The following is a 21816-nucleotide window of genomic DNA, read 5'->3' on the forward strand; positions in this document are numbered from 1 at the left end:
TCCGACGTTGGGCACCAGTAAGATCACGCATAAAAGGCTGCAAAAAGAATTAACATTTTTTAGCTAAGAAGAAATTTCCGAAACTGTTTAGCCTGAGTTGAAAGGCTCAACCCAGCTTCCAAAATGTAGACAGAATATTTGACATATATCCACAGAGAAGCGTATATTCACACTTTGTATCATCTTGATTGGCAAAAATAAAACGGTATAAACTGATATGAATAACAAGCAGCACCTAGGTAGACTATAAGCCAGTAGTACGAGCGTGCGTTATTTATCTAACCCGGCTCGCCTTGAACTGGCAGCGCATATTCTAGTAACGAAAAAACAAAGATGAATTAGTACTGTGTGATAAAATTAATTCATAGCCTAGATATCAGTGATCAGTCGCGCGCATGAAATTCTCTCCGGAGCAAATGAGACGCTACTCAGTTATGCTACTCCATTATACATATCGTGTTTATACTGCAGATGTTGGAGTCATGTGCGTGCTAATCTTCAGAACTTGGAAATTTCTATAACAAACTCAGGTCAAATGAAGAGCATATTGAACGTTTTATCGTATTGCGCAGCGGAATTAAAAGTGAATGAACCAAAGGGCATGTAACGGTCACCTGCACCAAAGTCGCAGTGATTTTGCGCAAAAATACGGCGTAATAAGTAATTAATTATGCATCAGAAACAAACCAATTAAACTTTTTTAGTTGCAGCACTGATAATGTCCATTACGTGGAAATAAAATGTGTAGAAGGGTGCTTGCAGGATATTCTGATTCACCCTTCTCTGACTAGTCACTATTCGAGGATTATCATGACGTTAAAAAGGTGAATTGGCTAATCTGTCTAATTATCGTTAACATACGGGAAATTTGGAAAAAAAAAACAATGCAAAATTGAAAAATATATTTATGCCATAATAATTGTTTTCTATTCACTTTAATTATTATTCACTTAAGCGTAAATTACATTACAATAATCAATTTTATCATACTCTAGGTAATACATTAAACGTTACTTGAGCGTAAGTTCTTGTTTCATTATTGAATGAGTTCCATTATGGTTGTTACACGCCTTAAGTTGGTAAGTCTAGAAGTAAAAGTATTTAAATAATAAGAGAGTTATAAGTTATTACTCAACTTAGTAATTTTGCGGCTTTGGACTTACTTTTTATTCAAGAGAACTATTTTGTACTTTAGAATTGTAATTTCGTTATCAATTGCGATAATTCGGTTTTGGAAGTGGTAAGAATCTATTCATTGCCGTAACTGCTGTTTCACATGACACAATATAATAATTTTATTACGGCAGAATCGAAGTTCTTGTAAGGTAATGGCAATCGGCTGATCCGTGTTTCTCTGCAAGAACACAAAAGTTATTGAATCACAAAGAATCGGAGATTTATCCAATGAACATGGCTAGTTTATTAAAGACAACATAATATTTAAGGGTAAGTTAACTTACATGCTTTTCCATTGCTTTGTCTTGATTTACAACCACTAGGAACGAAGAGTTATGGCAAATGATGCCCGGATACTAATAATGAAGCTTTCTCAACGCAGTTTATATTCAGTCGAAAGATCGTTGAGTCATCGTCTAGTAACTTGACTTTCCAAGCAATAAAAGAATTTAAAAATCAGTCCCGATCTATAAATTTCAATTAATCAAAAACATGTTTAATTTCGAGTTGCGCGATCTAATAGATGTTAGTAGGTGAGAAATAGGTGGGAAAAGCACTTCTTTAGGTGAACTATGCGAACTAGTTCATCGGTTATCTCGCTCTTAGCTCACTCTATCGCTAAATATAAGAACGTTATAATACTAGCTTCTATTCATTAGCAATGTTCGGTTATAATACCGGTACCTTCCCTCAAACTTGGGTAGGTTTTCTTACAAGTAGAATTATTTGTTGGTCTTGAAAAAGACCGTTGTGATCAAGACTACGTAGTAGTCTTGAGATGACTTGTTAGTCACACGCTCTTAAATAAGAGCCTTAACTAGAGTTGATCTTGAAAAAGACCGTGTAACAGGGTAAAATTACCCTTAATCGATAAGTCACCGAATATCGATAATTATTCGACATAGCACTGGCGCGTCTCGATCTTCGGGCCTAAAGGGAGAATAGGAGGGGGTGAGTTTGGGTTAAAATAGGTGAGCCGTGCAGTGGAACAGGGAGAAGTAGTGTGACCGCCAGACTGAGTGCCACGGAGATCAAAAAGGACCGTTCCCGAGAGTACTGACGAGACGAAGGAAGCCAACTACAACTAGGACTTCATCCTCAACGAGTGAGTTAGATCATCGTTTTGTTCGTCAAGGTGTCAATTATTGCTCTGTGGGAAGGAAGTGGACCGGGGTTTATCCAATACCCAGTTACTTCTCCTAGACGAGTAGAACGCTAGTGATAATGTTTTATATCAAGAATTAATTATTAAGAATTCTAATTTGAGAATTAATTATCGAGGATAATATAGAGTGGAAAATTATGGAGAATATTATATTATAAAATTATTCCGTCAAGTATGAATTTAATAATTTTGGGATTAAGTCCGTGAAGTAGTCAAATTGAAATTACTGAAACTTAATAATTATCGGCGTGGACATTAAGTCCTAGAAATTAGTTAATTGAGTCAAAAATTGTCACAGTAAGAGTTTAGTCAGAATTCATTAATTAAACTTGTGTTAATAATTTTGAACGTGATTGAGAATTTTATATTGTGATTTATTTAATTATGAAAAGTTAATTCAAGGTATTAAGCTTCTCGTTCGAAATAATGACTTAAGAATTTTAAACTGTTTAATATTTTAATAGGATTAAAATTAACAAGTGGAATTTGATAATTGGTTGTAAATTGAATATTGGTTGTCGTTTTATTAAATTACTAATGATTGAATAATTTGATTTGGAATATTTAATTGAAATTAGTTACAGTCAATTTTTATTAAAGTAAAATTTATAAAGTAGAGTCAAGTTAGTAGTGTGAGTGTGAGACAAGTGTGGGTTATGTGTGAGTTGCAGAGTATCTAGGTCTATGTTTCGTCGCTGGGCTGTTACTGCTGTAGCTGGTGTGGGTTATGAGAGTGTGCTGCAGAACATCTAGGTCTATGTTTCGTCGCTGGGCTGTTGTTCTGTAGTAAAGTGTGTATAAGCTGCAGGAGTCTCTAGGTCTATGTTTCGTCGCTGGGCTGTTACTCCTGTGAGCCGAGTTAACGATCCTAGTATATGATTCGTCTCTGTGCGGGTGACAGTAGTTAGAAATCGGGTAGACGCCGAAAGGGGCCCGTCACGTGTAGACGCCGAAAGGGGCACGTGTTAGAAATCGACGAGTAGACGCCGAAAGGGGCTCGTCGAGAATAAGTTAGAAATCGACGGGTAGACGCCGAAAGGGGCTCGTCGAGAATAAGGATATTGTTAAGTGTGGGTAGTGTGTGTGTGAATGAAATTTGTTAACTAATTTTAAGCCAACTCTGTTAAGTTTTATTTTTATTGTTAATAAATATCGATCGATCTTGTTAATTAAATTTTTGTTATTTAACAGCAACCTTCCTCCACTCTCTCTACCCTAAGATAGGATTTTCTCAGCTCTGGACCGGTTCCAGGAACCGTGATTAATAATCCTGGTGGCGCCCTGATAATTTTATTGTTGTTAGTTTTGTTGGTAAATTTTAAAATTGATTAGGGGCTAACCTGAGCAGGTAAAACTGTTACAACCGTTATGGTTAAGACTACGTAGTAGTCTTGAGATGACTGGCTATTCACACGCTCTGTAAAAGAGCGATGAATAGTGAGTTCTGAGAAGAACTGTTTAAAATTTAGCTCTTAAAAGAGCTGTTTGGATAGTACTCGAACGTAGCTATCGTTGAAACTGGCTCAGTGTATCTGATATGATCCGAGTTGACCGAAGGAATACCTGGAGTTGAGAATAGACAAGCCTGGCTCGCTTGCTATCCGAAACACTGCACTGTAGTTGTAAGCCTTGCTCGCTTACTGTAGATCTTTGAGTAGTTTCTTCTTTTTCTTCTTCTTCTTCTTCTTCTTCTTAGCTCGATGGTTTGAAGTGGACTGTGAGAGTAGGTCTCCTCGCTTCCTCTTTTAAACAGTCTGGTGATTTGAGAGGGGATTGGCTTATGTGAATGCATTGGCTCGCTAGCTCCGATGGACTGAGTGGGGGTTTCGAAGGTAGCGGCCCAATAACAACTTAGAATAATTTCCCACTATGATTAGAATAATTTTCCACTAGCTCTCTCGTTATAGTCCGTGCTTTTGTTAGTACCATGACTAGCTCTCTAGTTATGGTCCGTGCGATTGTTGATGCCAAATGATAATTTTGAGAGTTTTTTCAACAAGCAAGGTATACAGAGTAGCAATAAGTTATAAATATGTCACTTGATGATCCCATTAAAGAATTTATTTTAAACCAAGGAAAAAGCCTTATTGAATAGAGTTGCTACGAAAAAAATACTTCTAATAACCTGGTCAGAAGATGAATTCAGAGTTATTTTCAGGGTCCATATAGTCTAGAACGTAGAATACATTTTCAACACTCACGCCAGATCTATTTTTGACTCAAACTTGTTTTGATAGCAACGATATCATGTGTTGTTTGACTCACATGCGCAGAATAAGTACAATGATAAAATATGAGCGCCATGGTCAGCTCGTATCATGCATTGATTGCGTGCTGAACGTCTATTGTAGTTGTTTGGGTTGCTTTAGTTCAGTTTATATACAATTTTTAGAACTTAGTGCTTTTGCGCCGTGTCATTAAACAACCTTGTCACGTATGAAGTACCTTAGTATTTTGACTGGAAATATACTATTATACAATTACGTATTTATAAAAGAAAAATAATGTCACTAATAGCACTAGACCACCAAAAAGAAGAAACCAATAAGAAAATAACAATCGGATCGGTATCAACAATCGGAATATTATCGATCATTATAAGTGGATTAGCCATACAAAAACTTATTCGTCGATGCCTCCTAAAAACACAACAAAACAACAAAATCAACGAGAAGCCAGTCGTAATTGAACTAAAAACAGTCGAAGAAAAGACGTCATTACCGTTGAAAGTCAACGAATCACTTCCAGAGCAATCTGAAACCAATGAAGAAGGAAGTCCGCCGAGTGAGCAAACAACGACTGAAGATGCGCCTGAGATCGTTGAGAAACCAAAGAAGTCGAAAACATTCCGACTAAGGGACTTCAAATCACCGATATAGAAGACAATCCGAACATCAACATCGTAAAAGTTAAGATCATTTATAAAATTTTTTCATTACAAACTGATGGCTCCTTTACGGAAAACCGAAAATCAATAATCTAACATTATAATAAATTTTCTTTCCATTAAGAAATTTCATTTTAACAAAATTTAAAATTGCCAAAAATGAGCCAACAGTTTGTATAAATCACCCGATTCAAAATACAGAAATTTTTTTTACAATTACAGTAAATAGTAAAATGAAAATCAGTAAATAAATATAATAATAATAAAAAAAAAAAAAAAATAAGTTTCGTTGCTAAACACTCACAAGACCGAAGATAGGACTATCTCCGGCTTTGGGGGGATGAGTGAGAGTAGAGCAAAACGTCATTTTAAATTTTTTTCCTTGAAAACAAATTTTTTTTCCCCCTTATAATTTTTCATTTTACTATTACTATAATTATATTATATACTATCATACTATATATCACAATCACTATTTACGTATATAACTACTTACCATAAATTTATCATCATATACAAAGAAAAAAATTATATACAAAAACCCTTCTATATATAATAATTAAACTTTATATAATAGTTATACTTTATAAATAATAACTTTAAGAAAATTGAGCTAACGTCAACCAAGAAAAATCGGTTTCGTTTCATAAGATTCTTATTTTAAACATTTAACACCCAATAAGTATAAACATGGTAATTAGAGGTACAGGGAGAGTCATCTAACAAGAGTTATAACGAAGTCACTTAGTCAAGCGGAGTAGTTTACCGACGCTCGCTCAATCGCCTCTCGGCAAGCCACGCCCAGAGCCGTACCGCCTCGGGAGCTCGACGAGACGTACACACACATACGTACAGACGGTATCTCTTACCTACACAAACACGCATACACACCTCTCGCATACTTACTTACCCATACATACTCATCTATAACTCACCTTTCGAAACCCCTGCTGCTTCTTCCCCAATTCCTATTAAACTAAAAAAAAAGGGGGGCGAGGGAGAGAGAGAGAAAAGAAAAGAAAAGAGAAAATTTCATTTTATCAAATTTTATTATATAAAAAAAAAAAAGGAACGTTTTTGTCTCTACAATTCATTATTACTAATTCATTATAAAAAAAAAAAGGCAACTACACACGAAGAGTGGAGAGGCAGAAGCGAAAATCGCTGAGGCAGCCTAATGTCCTCGTCACCGGCCTGCCATCCCACGGAACTCGATGCCTGAAACAAAAAATTTTTTTCATGATTTTTTTCTTTATATTGTTATGTCGGACTCAATGTCCGACATTTTTATTTTATAACAAATAGAATTTAATTATTCATAAACAATTTTATGTTCTTACAACTAATTACATACATTTATTTTATTTTTAAAATTTCGTTATCTTCAAATTTATCAATAGTATTTTCAAAAGAAACTTATTTGAAAAATTTAGTTTTAGTTGGGCCTGACCATACTAAGGGATTTGAGCCTGAACAAATACCCTAATGGAATTTTAAACTTTGTCGAGATCCGAAATAGAAGTTTTCGATAACAAAATAAATGTATATGTAAACAATAGTTTAAATAAAATAAAAGTAAATAAAGATAAAAGAAAAAAATAAAAAGGAATGTTATGATAATTCTAGTATCAACAAAAAAAAATATATGTTGATAATTTAAGGAACAAAATTTAATAACTATAATTTAAGTTTAAACAAAAAAAAATAAATGTTTTCTTTTATTTTCGAATAAAATAACGACTTAAATAAAAAGAAAAATTTAGATCTAAGAAACTAATGATAATTTGTAATCTATGCACAAATTAATTTTTATCTAACTAATTTAATATAAAAATTTGGTCACAGTAAATAATTTAATGTAAAATAGTACACATATATGTCTTTGTCTATGCATAAATGCGCTTACGTATACACAAACACATAGATGTATAATAGAGCATAAGAGTAAAGGAGAAGCTATATAGAAGAAAAATAAAAAAAGGGGAAGCGGAAATAGAAAAATAATTGGATATTATTTCTCCCATCTAGTAGAAATAAGTAACGCCCTAAAATTTGACACCTTTACGATTTTTCAACAAAAATATCTCTCGTTGTCCTGACGTCCTAGTGTTAACATCGAAAAAGTTTTTATAAGTTTCAATGAAACCACGCGTCAGATTAAAAAAAAAACAATTGTTAGTAAAGTAAATTTCAATTATGTAAAGAAACGGTAAGTTTCTTAAGAAACTTACCGTTTCTTTACATAAGTGTTCATTTAAGTAAGTTCTTAATTGAGATTTTTATGTTTGTTTTAATAATTCAAATCTTTGTATGATAATTTTATAATATATTTATTAAATTGAATTCATTTTCTTATATTATAATTTCAACCCCTTCCCATAAAGCTTCAGATTCTTATCTATTAGCCTAACGGCTAGGATAAAAATAATTAAATTTTAGTTGCGTTTTCGACGTAACAATATATAATGTTAATACAAAATTAAACTATTTGTGACAACCTACCATCAGGGCATGTTGACCAAACTGTTGAAGATCGCCTCAATAAGGGCGATCCTCAACCGTTTGAGGTCCTCGAAATTCGGAGCTACCACCTCACAGAACACCGAGGGGTCCTCTACTCGCTCGATGCCTTGAAGGTAGAAAAAGGTGACGGCCTCCACAACTTCCGGCGGAAGACGACCGAACAGGTCCAAAAGCCGCGACGCCAAGCGGAGTGCTCTCCCCGGATTCACCGGACGTGCCACGGCCTCCAGGATTGAAATTCCCGATCTAATATCCTAAAAACAAAAAAAAAAGAGTTTTTATACTTTTCTCCCGTTTCTCTCTCACTCACGCTCTCCTCTAGAAAATACACTAAAATTGAAACTTACCTTCTCCCCGTAAATTCTTACAACCATCTGGTGCCACGTACAGTACCCCTCAAAATTTTTGTTCGTTGGGAACATCTTTTATATATAAAATTTTTTTTGTCTCAAAAGGAAAATATTAAAGTTTTAACTTAATCCGTTCAAGGCTCAGACAATACTGACACTTGAAACGGCTTCGCGAACTCGAGAGGCGAGAAAGATTAGAAAGATCATCCGTCAGCAAATTAATACAATGCGAAGTTAAAATATAAATTTAAATTTAAATACTCGCACCAGATGACTTTCTTCATTACTCTTTTAATAGGTTAAAAATATTATAAACAAAAATTTGTAAGTGGCTTTCGCTTATAGGGAAGGTGGCCATAGGAAAACCGATAAGCTATACTAGCTCCTCGCTTTTCCGGGGGAATGTTATGTCCACCCGCAAATTTTTCTAGATGGAAGACTTCTCCATGCGCGAAAGCCACAATAAAATATAAGCTACGCGACTGCTGGTTGACTAGCGGGGACTTCTGCAATCTCAGCACCGCGAGTATTTAAAAAGGCGATCAACAGCCAACGCCTTGTCTTTGTTAATTTATTCGACTTTCGCGTTTAGTTGACGGGCCCGTGCCTTGTAAAAGTCCCTTATCTTAATTTGCACTGCACTTAAGACGAGTTCAGACTCGGGTCAACCGGCAGGCCACGTATTAGTTATTAAATATAACCATAGAGAACCGGAATCTCAAAGTTCTAATTTGCTCTGCACTTAGGCGAGAATCCGGCCAATAAGTTTAAATAAAATATCTTTAAAAGCTAAATTTGCGCACTTTACCCTACGGGGGACTGGAGGACGTTAGCTCAAACAAATAAAATTCATTAATATAATTTCGATTAAATAAAATTTGTGAAAGTGTAAAAGCTTTGGTGTAAAAAAAAAATAAATCTTAAAAAGAAGTGAAATTCCATTCGAGTTCGTCAATTTCATAAGATAAGAAGCCCTTAGAATAAGCAGCCCAAATCCATCCAACTCCATCCGCTGCGAGAACCAACCAAAGGGCCCAATCAAGGAACAGGCGCTAACAGCTGCTCTGAAACCACGGATCTTATGATTTTAACGATTATTTTATGATTCTAATTTTACTTTTGTTTTATTTTACACAATCAAAATTTGTTCCGAATGATTCATGTTGATTTTAACCAATTTTTACTTCTGATGATTTTATTAAAATATTTTGCTGAAACTATTTCAATGATTTTGAGGGGTTATATCCACTGGTAAGTTCGAAAAAATGTGTTTTTTTGTTAATTTTTTCTGGAGAGGCTTCTTATTGAATATATACATAAAATATATGAACATATAGCGAATTTAACGTATTCAAATAATTCATATTTGATGAATAAAAATATTGGATTCCGTCGTTCCTGTATAAGATCTCCTGAAGGTCCTCCACAAAAAGGTATCTGGCGGTGAGGAAGATATCTTTGATCCAAATTATTTGAAATATAAAAAATCAAAAGGATTACTTTTAGGATAGATAAATACAGGTAATCATCGAAGAAATAGTCAAAATTTTGATTTTAGACAAAATAGCGGCTTCCCAGCAAAAAAAAATCTTTTTCTTGCACGAAAATTTACACTTTAAAATAAATTCAAAAATCGAAATTTTGATCAGAAACTTTACTCCTTTGATCATTACCTGACAAAAGTATCTAAGAAGATCCTGTGAAAATTTCAAGTCAATCGGTCAAGCCGTTTTTGAGATATATTACTCACCGATTTTGAAAACATCGTTTCGAGAAAAACGCATTTGAAGTTTTGGCTATGATTTAAAGTTACGGTTCTGCTTACTTTCAAACGCTCGAAGACGTCTTTACAAATACGCTCATTACTCCGAAACTATTTACCACATTACTTTGAAATTCACAGACAATATTCTCGAATGTATATACATTCAAAGTATGCAAAAAAATTTCGATTTTTTCAAAATTACGAGTGGATATAACCCCTTAATTGACACAAAATCGACTGATTTTACTTGCTCAATTAACAGAGATCTAATTTTCACGTGACACCAAAATCATAAATTAACAAACTGAAATCATTCCTAGTAAGATAAATCCAGACTCTGCCTACGTATTTAATTAATAACCCGAAATAATTCCTGGATTATTAATTATTAATTTGCATTTTATTTCTGACTTGTTCTTAATTTTATTCGTAATTTTAATCTGACTTTTATTCGGACTTTTCTCGAATTATTTTACGAAATTTTGTTCTTAAGCATTTTGTTAAATTGAGTTCTCAAGTATTCGGTTGAATTAATTCTTAGACTTGGTGAAAATAATTACTTAAATTTTGGTTAAACTACGAGTACTTAAATTTTGTCAAAATTAATTCTTGAATTTTGCTTAAATTTTGTTAAAGCTAGCGATTGTGACTGAACGCGAAATGGCAATGACCTTCAGCCGACATAAGGCCTGGCTGATGCCGCTTCACCGAGATATTATTTAGACATGTTAATTGTACCTGGAGTTTCTTTCTAAATTTTGTTCGCAATCCCTCGATGCTGCGACTCCTGGATTTTCGTCTCCTTATAGAATTTCTAATCGGTGAGATGTTCACTTGGCGGCAAAGTCCTGGATCACCACGTCGCGTCGAGTTCTCCTCAGACATATTTTTTTTTCCTAGAACAGCAAATTGGCATTAGAATATGTGTTATATTAAACAAATTCAAGCGAGCTGACTTAGAGCTCTTAATATTAACTTTAAGATAGTCCGCACTCCAACCAAAGTTTCTTATGGAAATAACATGGGAAAAATTCCATTTGTTTTATAAAATTTTATAACTCAGCGACAAATGAATCAAAAGTAACGATTCGCGTCATGTTTTATTGAAAATTTGACGCTCTACAAAAAAGATTTCTTATAATTTCTCGTTAAATCTATTGGCTTAAGAGTTATTCAAGCTCAAAGTTTAATTATTCTATAGTTATTAATATTATCAAGTAAAATTATTAAGTAAATACTTATTTTATAAAATATATCAAATTTTTGTTGGAAAATTTTTATGTATGATTAAAATAAGCGAACACAATGTTAATCTCAAAATTTTGATGAATATGTGTGATTTTACAATTAATAAAACAGATAGCTTTCTGATTTTCAAAATAAAAAAAATGAAAGTACAGGTGAAATATGATACCATTTGGATAATTAGCTTTAATCCTTTTTCATATCTTTAATTTTTGCAGATTTTTGATTATCTGTATAATATTGCTTATATTCTGATAGAAATTGAACTATAAATTGCTGCTGCTTTGGGTTCTTGCTTAGTATACTATGGTATTCTTCAATTAGTTTCACTGCTAGCTCAGCAATGTCATTGACAACTTTCAAACTTCTTACCAATAGCAAACCCTTTTGGTAATATTCATTTTGACACCACACAGACGGATTTAAATTTAAAAAATCTGTATTTATTCCAAACCGTTTGAAAAACTGAAGTAATTTTGATGATACGGATGAAGCAATGTTCCAGTTATATGCATCTCTAATATTTCCAATTTCGAAGTGTTTCAATTTTTCTGAACTTTTGTCAATACTTTTTAACATAATCACCATCTGGTTTTTAATGGTTAGTGATATCCTTTTGTCAAAAAATGCCATAGCTGCAGTTTCTGGATTTAAATACTACAAACGCCAACTCAAATATTTTCGTATCTTTCAATTCATATTCAATAAGTTCTTTTAAAAATGATAAATCATTATTTGGAGCTTCAGATGCGAGAGGGCAAGTAAACCATGCTTCGATATATATTGTAGCAATAACAATACAAATTTCAGAAATTGATTTGATTAATTTCACTGTCATTGTAAATTGTTTACGAGATGAAAATATTTTTATAGTATATATGGCCTTTGACATCCATCTAGCGTGATGGAATGCACCCGGTTTTCTAAATTTTACTTTACTGCACGGAACTTTACTAATAAATATCTGAACAAGCTCCAAAAGTTCCCTGTAGTCTTCTCTTGGTTGTTCAGAATCTAGTTGCTTTTTGATTAATTGATTGATGTCTTCAATGTGATTTTGTATTTTGTCTTGCACGTACTCTTCTTCAATGCCAGTAGAATATTGACTTGTATCGATTTCTGTCCAGTGCTCTCGGAATCTTTTAAACAAAGGTACATCAGGTCCTGAAGTCGCAGGTATTTTAAGTTCAAAAACATCCCTGAGAATAAGTTCAAATATGTGATGCCTACAAGGCAGATATAGTAGTTTTTGTTCAAGCAACTGTTCAAGTAAAACTGAAGCTCCTTTGTTCGATCCTAGATTCGCAGCACTAGTATCACAGCAAAGAGCTTTGATATAATCAAATACCCCAATCATTAATAGAGTCAAACATTGTATCAGCTTGAGACTGTCTGTACCATCATCTAATACTGGTATAACAATAAAAATTTGTCCTTAAAATTAAGGTACAATTATTTTTATAAATCGATTTAACGTTATAAATTATTTTAAACTCAATTTTACCGTATCAAGCTTTTTCTCTCCGATTTTTCACGACGTAGCTGTAGTAGTTCATCCTTCATCATTTGTACTTGTTCATTATCATCAGACTCAATATTAGCTATGCAACCAACTCTACCATCTTTCCATTGATCAGTTGAAAAATGAATTATGTTCGTTAACCGTTTGTGCCACATTTGCATGGACAACGTCGAACAAATTCAATAATGAAATTCTAAATTCGTCCTCTTTAATTTTATTAGAGTCTCTGTTTACACTTTTTTTAAGGAGCTGATATTGCTCATATAATTTTAACAACTGATCTATACAATGATCTTTTCTTTTAATTGGCATCTGAGCTGTTTGCCAAAATATTTCAACTTCATCTATACAAATTTCAGCACTTTCACGTAATTTTAATTTGAGTGTACGTATGTGATAAAAAAAAATTTTAGCCCTTGTAATTTTGATGGCAATTTATTACCGTGATTTTAAGTGTCAACATCACGAATTAAATAAATATTTTGCCGCAAAATTAATCTTGATGCCATGATGAATAAATATATCGTTAGACAGCTCACATGGATTGTTTATTTTAATTAAAGGTTAAGTGATGTTATGTCCAAGGGCGTTTGAGTGGTAGCGTAAACGGTGGAGGCTTAGACTAACGTCTTAAAGAATACGCAACGGAGTTTTTAATTCCGTTGTTTATTTATTTATGTTGGACGTTTTCGATGGACGAATTCACCACGCCTTCATTTAAGACTGATTGCGGATTTTATTGAGAATAGATGTACTTACTTTTTGCAGGATTTTTAGCTGTTACCGGATCCGTGATTCCGGGGCTGCTGTTAGCGTTTTTTCCTGGATTAGGCTCTCTGATTGGTCCTTGCAGCAGATGGATTAGGGTGGAATTGGGCTGCTTATTTTACGGGCTTCTTATTTTGTGAAATGAACTGATTTAAAGATGTTTTCACTTTTGTTTAGATTTATTTTTGTAAACGCCAAAACTTACATATACAAGAATTTGATTTTAACGTAATTTAATTTAATGAATTTTTGAATAAACTTAATGACTGAGTTCTCGCCTAAGTGCAGAGCAAATTAGAACTTTGAGATTCCGGTTCTCTATGATTATCATTAAATAATTAACAACTAATATGTGGCCTGTCGGTTAGACCGCGTCCAAACTTCCTTTGAGTGCAAATTAAAGGAAAGGACTCTACAAGGCACAGGCCCGTCAACTAAACGCGGAAGTCAAATTAATTAACAAAGACCGAGAGTGGTCTCCGTTTCTCGTTTTTAAATGCTCGCGGTGCTGAGTTTGCAGAAGTCTCCGCTAGTGAACCAGCAGTCACGTAACTTATATTTTATTGTGGCTTTCGCGCATGGAGAAGTCTTCCATCTGTGTGGATGATTTAAATTTAAAAGAACAAAAATTTACAGGTGGATATAACATTCCCCCGGAAAAGCGAGGAACTAGTATAGCTTATCGGTTTTCCTATGTCCACCTTCCCCATAAGCGAGAGCCACTTACAAATTTTATTTAATGTATTTTAACCTATTAAAAGAGTGGTGAGTAAAGTCATCTGGCGCGAATATTTAGATTTAAATTTATTATTTTAATCTCGCGCGGTATAATATGCTGACGGATGGTTAATCTTCCTCGCCTTTCGATTTCACAAAGCAGTGTCGAGTGTTAGTATTGTCTCAGCAGTGAGCACCTTAAGTTCTTTGGCAGTGTTTTTTTTTTGACGACCAAAGAAGATATACCCCGACGATACAAATTCCCAGGGCTACGGGACTTGGTTCCAGATGACCATTGCCATCTATGCACAAAAGGGTAAGTGAGAAAATGGAAATTCGTAATATATAAAAAAAATATGTGCGGAAGACAATAGAGAAAGACGGGAGAGGGAGAGAGAGAGAGAAAGAAAAAAATGTGAGAGGGGAATAATAAAAAACGAATTTTTTTTTTGTTTCTGGATTTAAGAGAATGCGTCCGCCTGCTCAATCTGTTTGTGCATCTGATGACGGCTAGGGCCGCGATAGGGCTAATAGCCCAATTAGTGGAGCGTTTTGAGGTTTTGCCTCCGGAGTTCATGAGGGCCTCTTTTTATTTCCTCCTCGTCGTCGCGAACGAGCCAAGGGAAGATGAGGAATTCATCTGTCCCCATTACGATGAGGTAAACCGGTTGAGGGTCGCCCTTATGGAGGCGATCTTCAACGGTTTGGTCACTGCTCCGTAAAGGTAAGTTATGGCAAAATGCTCATTGGTATGTCTTCTTATTTTTCTTTAGAGATTATTTTATCTTTTTCTTTGTTGCAGGCTTGGCATATCAGGTATCATCGAGCATGATGGGTTTGCTGATGTGTGGTCTCTTCAGCATTCTAAGAGGAAAAAAAATGTTTTTTTTTATATACTGGATAAAAAATAAAATCCAAATATTATAAAAAAAATCATATATTCACTCTTTTTCATATTTATTGAAAACTCTAATTTGGTTTCTCATTTTATTTTTCTATACCAATATTGGAATAATAATGATAGAGGTAGTCGTAGTAGTTATGACTGAAAAACAAGAAGGTAAGTAGAATTTGAATTATTAGGAATAAAATAAATAGATAACAAGAATTAAGAGAGAAAAATTTAAAACATAAAATAAAGGCAAATGAGGGGAAGAATTTTTGTTTTTTTTTTTTTTTTTTTGAAATAGATAGAAAACATTAATATTTAGATAGGAAAAAAAATTTTTTTCTTTGAGTTAAATCATGAAAGGGGCTAAGAGAGGAGTGTAACTATAGGTATATGTATATACGTGCATACAGCATGCGTTGGAGGCGGCACTTCTCGGTGTAGTAGGCGTGGCTTACCGAGAGGCGGTCGCGATCGAGCGGGCGTTGGTAAGCTATTGTAACTGACTGTTATAATTACCGCTAGATGACTCCATCTGTCCTCTTTATTACTTACATTTACTCTTATTGAATATTAAGTGTTTGAAATAAGAAATGTTTTCGAAGAGAAACAAACTTTTATGATTCGATAATTTAAAACGATTTATATGAGTGATGTTAGCTTGATTTTCTAAAAGTTATTATAAAATATAATTTATATTAAAGTATTATATAAAGTATAATAAATATATAAAAAAATTTTTGTTCGGTGTTTTGCGTTATTCTTACTCGTCCCCACAAGGCCGGAGATATTACTATTTTCGGTCTTGTGAGTCATAAAGCAGAAAAACTTTTTATAATTTAGATAAATTTACTGATTTTCATTATACTATCTACTATGTATGAAAGTAAAAATTTTATTTAAGTATTTTAGATCAGGTTGTTTGTTCAAACTGTTGACTTGTTTTTGGCATAAAAATTACTTTTTTTTTTGTTCAACGAAATTATAGAGAAGAGAAAGGATTCTATTATAATTTTAAAGTTGTTTCTTACTTTTTCCGCAAAGAAGTCATCAGTTTGTTTATGTAATAATTCTTTAATTAATGAGCTTAAGTTCTACGATGTTGATGCTAGGTTTGTCTAAATTGGTTATTTGCAGTCTCTCAGTCGGTATGTTTTCGGTTTCTTTGGTGCTTTGACGATCTCTGGAGCTTTTTTGGTTGTTATTTTAGTTGTCATGGAGACGTTCTTCTCGTTGTCGGTATCGGTTCTTGTCGGAAGGGGTTTGTTGACTTCTGGCAGGCTTCATGTTTTTTCTTCGATTGTTTTCAGCTCGATTACGACTAGATTTTCATCTTTTCTGCCGGCCTGGTGAGGTTTCAATAGAAATTGGCGGATAGTTTTATGTATGGCTATCCCCCCAATTATAAGTGATATTATTCCAATAGTTGATACCGTTCCGATAGTTATTTTCCGACTAGTTTCTCCTTTTTGATGATCCAGGGCTGTTAATGACATTTTCTCTTTGTTTTCTTTCAGTCCTTGGCCCCAAGGTTCAAATTTGTCGATAATCATACCTGGGTCTTGACTTTTTGTGAACGAATTTGGAGCTGCGTTGTGGATTTTCAGGCTTGAGTTTAACATTTCCAAGGATAGGTTAAAACTCGGGGCAATGAGGTCTATTCTCGTCGACTCTCTGACGATCCCTCGGATAGTGTATTCATTACACGTCACTTGACATCCCTGATGGATATGTATCAGGCCAGTTCCGTTAATTACTTGATTATCGGCAGTTTGTCCTGGACATCTCCATTGAATATTTTCCTGCTTGCACGTCGAATATGTCCAGGTGTTTTTCTCGTTCATTTTTATCCAAGTTAATTTGCATTTTGGAATTATCCTTATATTACAATCCCGTAGATTTTCGGATTCATTAATAATTCCATCTCGCAATCGACCTCGTTCACCAACTTAGTTGTTTTGGACGGGAGGTCCGGTGGACATGTCATGTCTGGTCCGATGGGCTTGCAGCTGTTGATATGAGCTTGTTCAGCGATGAGATATTCATCAAACGATGGTTCTGACACAAGGTATTTCGATGTAGGTTGAATTGTCAATTGTCAATTGAGCTGTTATGATTTTTTTCAATTATTTTTGTTTGAAGGGATTCGTCTGGTACCTCGACGTTCCCTTCGCACAACGTAATTTCTCAATCCTTTGATCAGATCGATTCGGTCTAATTTTTCAAAATGTTATGTTTTACAACGACGTGAAGATTTTACAACGACCTAATTTGGTGACAAATACGTCCCCCTTTGTAGGTTTTAAGGCATGAAGGTCGTCAGCATTTATAAATTTTAAGTCCCGGAGCAGCTTCGCTACGGGTTTTATTATCTCGCAATCAGCTGCTAAGAAGTGTACTAAGTGGTCTCGAGCATAAGTGAACCCGTCTCAGCTGGTTGAAAATTTGATTTTTATTTCGGACCCTTTTGGCGGCATACTTTCATCTGAACTCGAGAGTGAAGATATTCTTGGTCGATGGTGCCTTTCGGCAAAGATATCTTCCGCTTTTTCGAAGGTTGGAGGGTCATAGGCGACGAAGAGTGGTCCGAATCGGCGGTTCCCTACATCATCCCTCACTGTTATAATCCCGCTTGTTGCTGACTTATTTTTGTTTTTATCCGGATCGTTGGATTTTTCGGAATTATTATTCGATTTGTGGTTATTATTATTTTGTTAATTTGTCGATTCAGTTATATTTGATAATGTTTCGTTTGATCCTTCCTGTTCTGGTTCGATAAGGGTGTTATTCACGTCGGCCGTTTCGGTTTCGACAATTTCGTTTATTTCCTTGCCGTTTTCGTCTACAATTTGGCGGCTTGCGTGATCATAACGAATACCCATAGCTGCCAGTTCGTCGGGTATGAGGACTCTTCCGAATATTGGGGTTCGGGGTTCTGGACCGTCTCCTAAGTGTCCTGTGAAACGAGATCTAGTTATGCTCCGGAGAGTGAGAGTATTTATGTTTGACTCGGTCTTATCGTATGTATCGATGACGTTTCTGGAATTGATGTCGTCCGCTGAGGTCGATGGCGCTGGCTCTATGATGGTTGGATGCTCCGCTTCGCTGGGATCTTCGCTTTTTCCTGTGTCTTCTGGACTAATATCGCTACTTGATCCTTCTTCAGGGTTTTCACTGCTGTCTCTGAGAAATTCGTCGACATTAATTTCGGTTGCGGTGTCGTTGTCTAACGAGTCTTCTTCATTATGCCAGAGTGGAGGCATTTTGCTTAATGATTGGCGAATCGTTTTCGCTGTCTCAGAACTTGTTCGTTTTATTTCAGCTAACTCTTGGGGAGTATAGTTGAATATCGCTTCTTCTCGACGGATTGCCTCTAGAGCTCGCTCTCGATACGTGTTTTCCTGTGGTGGCCGTCTTTTGAGGTGTTCATTGAACATTTCTACTAATTCTTGAGTTGACCGTCGTTGTTTTTGTGGAACCCTCATTTCGCTGTCCTTTTCAGCTACTTCATCCTTCTCTGCCTCGTCGTCCCCCTCTTGGCCAATATCTGGTGTTTGATTACTTGTACTTGGTCTCGGAAGGAAAACTTCGTCATCCCCCTGTTCATCATTTCTGACTTCTTGAGTCTTCGGATCTTCTGAAGTTATATCTAGATCGCTGGTTTCGTGATAATTTACTTTTGACGGGACTCGTGTTTTTCCAATTTCGCTTTTCCTAAGTCGAGAGGCAATTGTCTCTCTTACCTCGGGAGCGCTGCTGACTCTTGGTCTGCTTTTAGATTCGAAAGGGTGACCGGCGCGTTTGACCGATTGGATCGCCTCTTCGTCTGAGAGCATTTTGTTTGACCCTTTTGGGTTCGTTAAAGCAGAAATCGGTAACGCTAGAGAATTACTTTCGGTATTATTATTTATTGCGAGTTCTGGAGATTCTGGACGCACTTCTGGATTATCAGAGAGCCCTTCCGCGTATTGCTCGGTGATTTTATGGCGGACTACGACATTAAATTTGTATCTACTCAATTTGGAGCGCCATTTAGCTTGTCTTTTGGTGACAGTTGCACTATCCCTTAGCCAGATAACTCAAGGGCTACTGGTTATTAGAGTAAAATGTTTTTTGAGATACGGTCGGAATTGTTGGATTGCGTAAACTACCGCAAGGTATTGTTTTTCTACGTCCGTACATCAAGTTTCAGTGTCGTGAAATACACTTTTTTTATCGTCCCTTTCCGGATCGTCCCCCACTGTCGTTCCATATCATAAATTGGAATTTTTTAAATTTGAAAATTACGCCTTGATTTAAACGATCGATTATCAATGGATCGATTCTTTCAGACTCGATTTTATCGAGAATCGATTCTTTCGATAAAATTTATCGCGATTCTCGAGATCGATTTTTTTTTGGAATCGTGCATCCCTAATATAAAGATGTTACGACCTCCAGAGTCGTAAGTAGAGGTTCTCGAATTAATTCCGAAATAACTAACTTCGATGGATTTAATTAACAAATGAGTTTATTTAATAATTCAAAATACACTATGAATTTGTATGATTTGACAACTGCCGTGAAGTACGTAATGGTATTTCGTAATCGGAATTAATAGTCTGACGGCAAGTATAAACTCCAGAGTCCAGGACACGCAGGCGTTCGTTATCATTATTTATTTAGAACATTCCTCGAACGTTCTCGAATACACTTATGTACTCAACGCTAGTTGTCTTACAATGAATCATTTTCCATTAACATTCTTCGTGAGAAAATGTTAATGTAAACTTAAAGATATTTTGTTTACTCAGGTTGTTTTGGTATAAATGCCGGTACTTTCCCTCAAACTTGGGTAGGTTTTCTTACTAATGAAATTATTTGGTGGCCTTGAAAGAGACCGTTGTGGTTAAGGCTACGTAGTAGTCTTGAGATGACTTGTTAGTCACACGCTGTTGAAAAATAGATTTGAATTGTAAGCTCTGAAAAGAGCTGTTGAGATGACCAAATGCAAGTTAATCTTGTACACTTGACCTTGATGAAAAGAGCTCTTTAAAAGTAACTCGATTATGAACTGATGAGACGATGTACTAAAAGTCAAGCCTTGCTCGCTTCACCTTGATAACAAATCTTCTTCTTATATGCAAGCCTTGCTCGCTTGCTGTAGACTAGTTAAATTCTTCTTTTTTTGTGATCCTCGTAACTCGATGAATGAAAGTGGACTGTGTTGGTAGCTCTCCTCGCTGCCTCTTTTAAACGGTCTGGTGATTTGAGAGGGGGTTGAATTGTATGAATGCATTGGCTCGCTAGCACCGATGGACTGAATGGGGGTATCGAAGGTAGCGGCTCAATTACAACTTGGAATACTTTCTCACTATGACTGGCTCTCTCGTCATGGTCCGTGCGTTGGTTAGTACCTAATGAAGATCTTAACTATGATTGGCTCTCTAGTCATGATCAGTACGATTGTTGGTACCTAATGAAGATCTTGACCATGACTAGCTCTCTAGTCATGGTCCTTGCGATTGTTAGTACCATGACTAGCTCTCTATTCATGGTCCGTGCGATTGTTAGTACCGAATAAGGATCTTGAGGGTTTTTTCAACACAGGTGTTGGCTGAGTTTCACTTTTCTTATCATTTTCTATTTCTATATTTAGTATTTAATATTTGACATTTGGAATTCTTTACTTATCATTTAACATTATATTTATAAAAAATGAATATTTATGAAATTATTGTACAATTGTTAGAGTTTAAATTAGCGCGCGTATTCGCTATCAGCGACATCTGCGAATGCAGGTGGGGACGTAACACAACTATGATCGATACATATCCTGATGGGAAATTGAATGCTTTACAAAAAACTTCTCTTATAGTTTTTCGATAAAATCATTCCTTTAAAAGTTATTTGTGGTTCAAGTTGTGTTTATAGTTATTATCATAGTTTTTCAGTCTTGCTATAAAGCTTCATGTGTTATAATAATTTATTCCATTTATCGATGTTCCAAAAATTATATTTAAAAGATTAATAGTTACAGTAACGTTAACAATACAATATATTGAGTAAATTCTTAGTAATATGGCCACTTATTTGTATTTTTTCTCTGTCTCTATTCCCATTTATTTGTTAAGCAATTTTTAGTCGCATCATGATAAGTATTTTAGTTTTAATGAACAATTTGCACTAAATATTGTTTTTGTTCTTTTGTATGAGTTAAAATGTTGATGTATTCTTGAGTTAATAGAAGCACTCTTTCGGCTACATCGTTAACAATTGTAAATTATTAGCGATGTCTAATTCTTCCAAACAATCATTATTGGTGGTCCATGTCTCAAAGTTAATTTCTAGAAAATTTTAATTTACGTTTAGAATCTAACAAAAAATTTAATTGAAATTGAATTAATAAAAATTAATTTATTTAATGAAAAATCAATATCTTTAATCTTTTTAATAAAATTCTTGGAACATTTATAGATGAAATAAATGATTATAACACATGAAACCTTATAGCAAGACTGAAAAACTATGATAATAACTATAAACACAAACTATAAATAACTTTTAAAGGAAGTATTTTATCGAAAAATTATAAGAGAACTTTTTTGTAAAGTATTCAATTTACCATCAGAATATGTATCGATTATAGTCGTAGTGACATTTTTTTCGAAGGAGAAAAATTAATAACCAAAAGTTCCAAAGTCCCATGTTATTTAAATGGAAAATGTAACTCGATTTCGGCACGGTTTAATTCGGTAATTAAGAGCTTACTTTTGTAAGATATATTTTTTTAGGTCAAGAACTAAAAATCCAGGGGGCGTCGGCGAAAA

The 21816-nt window shown here is 34.7% G+C and overlaps 1 protein-coding gene across 3 annotated transcripts in view; it reads right to left on the reverse strand.

The window, feature by feature from the left end:
• Positions 1-6307: 6307 nt before the first annotated feature.
• Positions 6308-21816, reverse strand: part of LOC141525787 (uncharacterized) — a 58768-nt gene continuing 43259 nt past the window's right edge. Inside the window, exons 3-5 of one of the 3 annotated variants that reach the window (XM_074240411.1) lie at positions 10605-10762; positions 7731-8005; positions 6308-6446 (exon numbers count right to left, since the gene is read on the reverse strand). In XM_074240411.1, the coding sequence (XP_074096512.1) occupies positions 7733-8005; positions 10605-10751 (420 nt within the window). In that variant the 5' untranslated portion in view covers positions 10752-10762 and the 3' untranslated portion in view covers positions 6308-6446; positions 7731-7732. Of the gene's footprint in view, positions 6447-7730; positions 8006-8098; positions 8320-10604; positions 11011-21816 lie in introns of those variants that run through there. The other 2 variants (XM_074240412.1, XM_074240413.1) reach the window with 2 other exon arrangements.

This window comes from Cotesia typhae, unplaced genomic scaffold (genome assembly GCF_013202065.1).
Source record: "Cotesia typhae breed Kobodo isofemale line unplaced genomic scaffold, CoteBio_Ctyphae contig_27, whole genome shotgun sequence".
Lineage (NCBI taxonomy): Eukaryota > Metazoa > Arthropoda > Insecta > Hymenoptera > Braconidae > Cotesia > Cotesia typhae.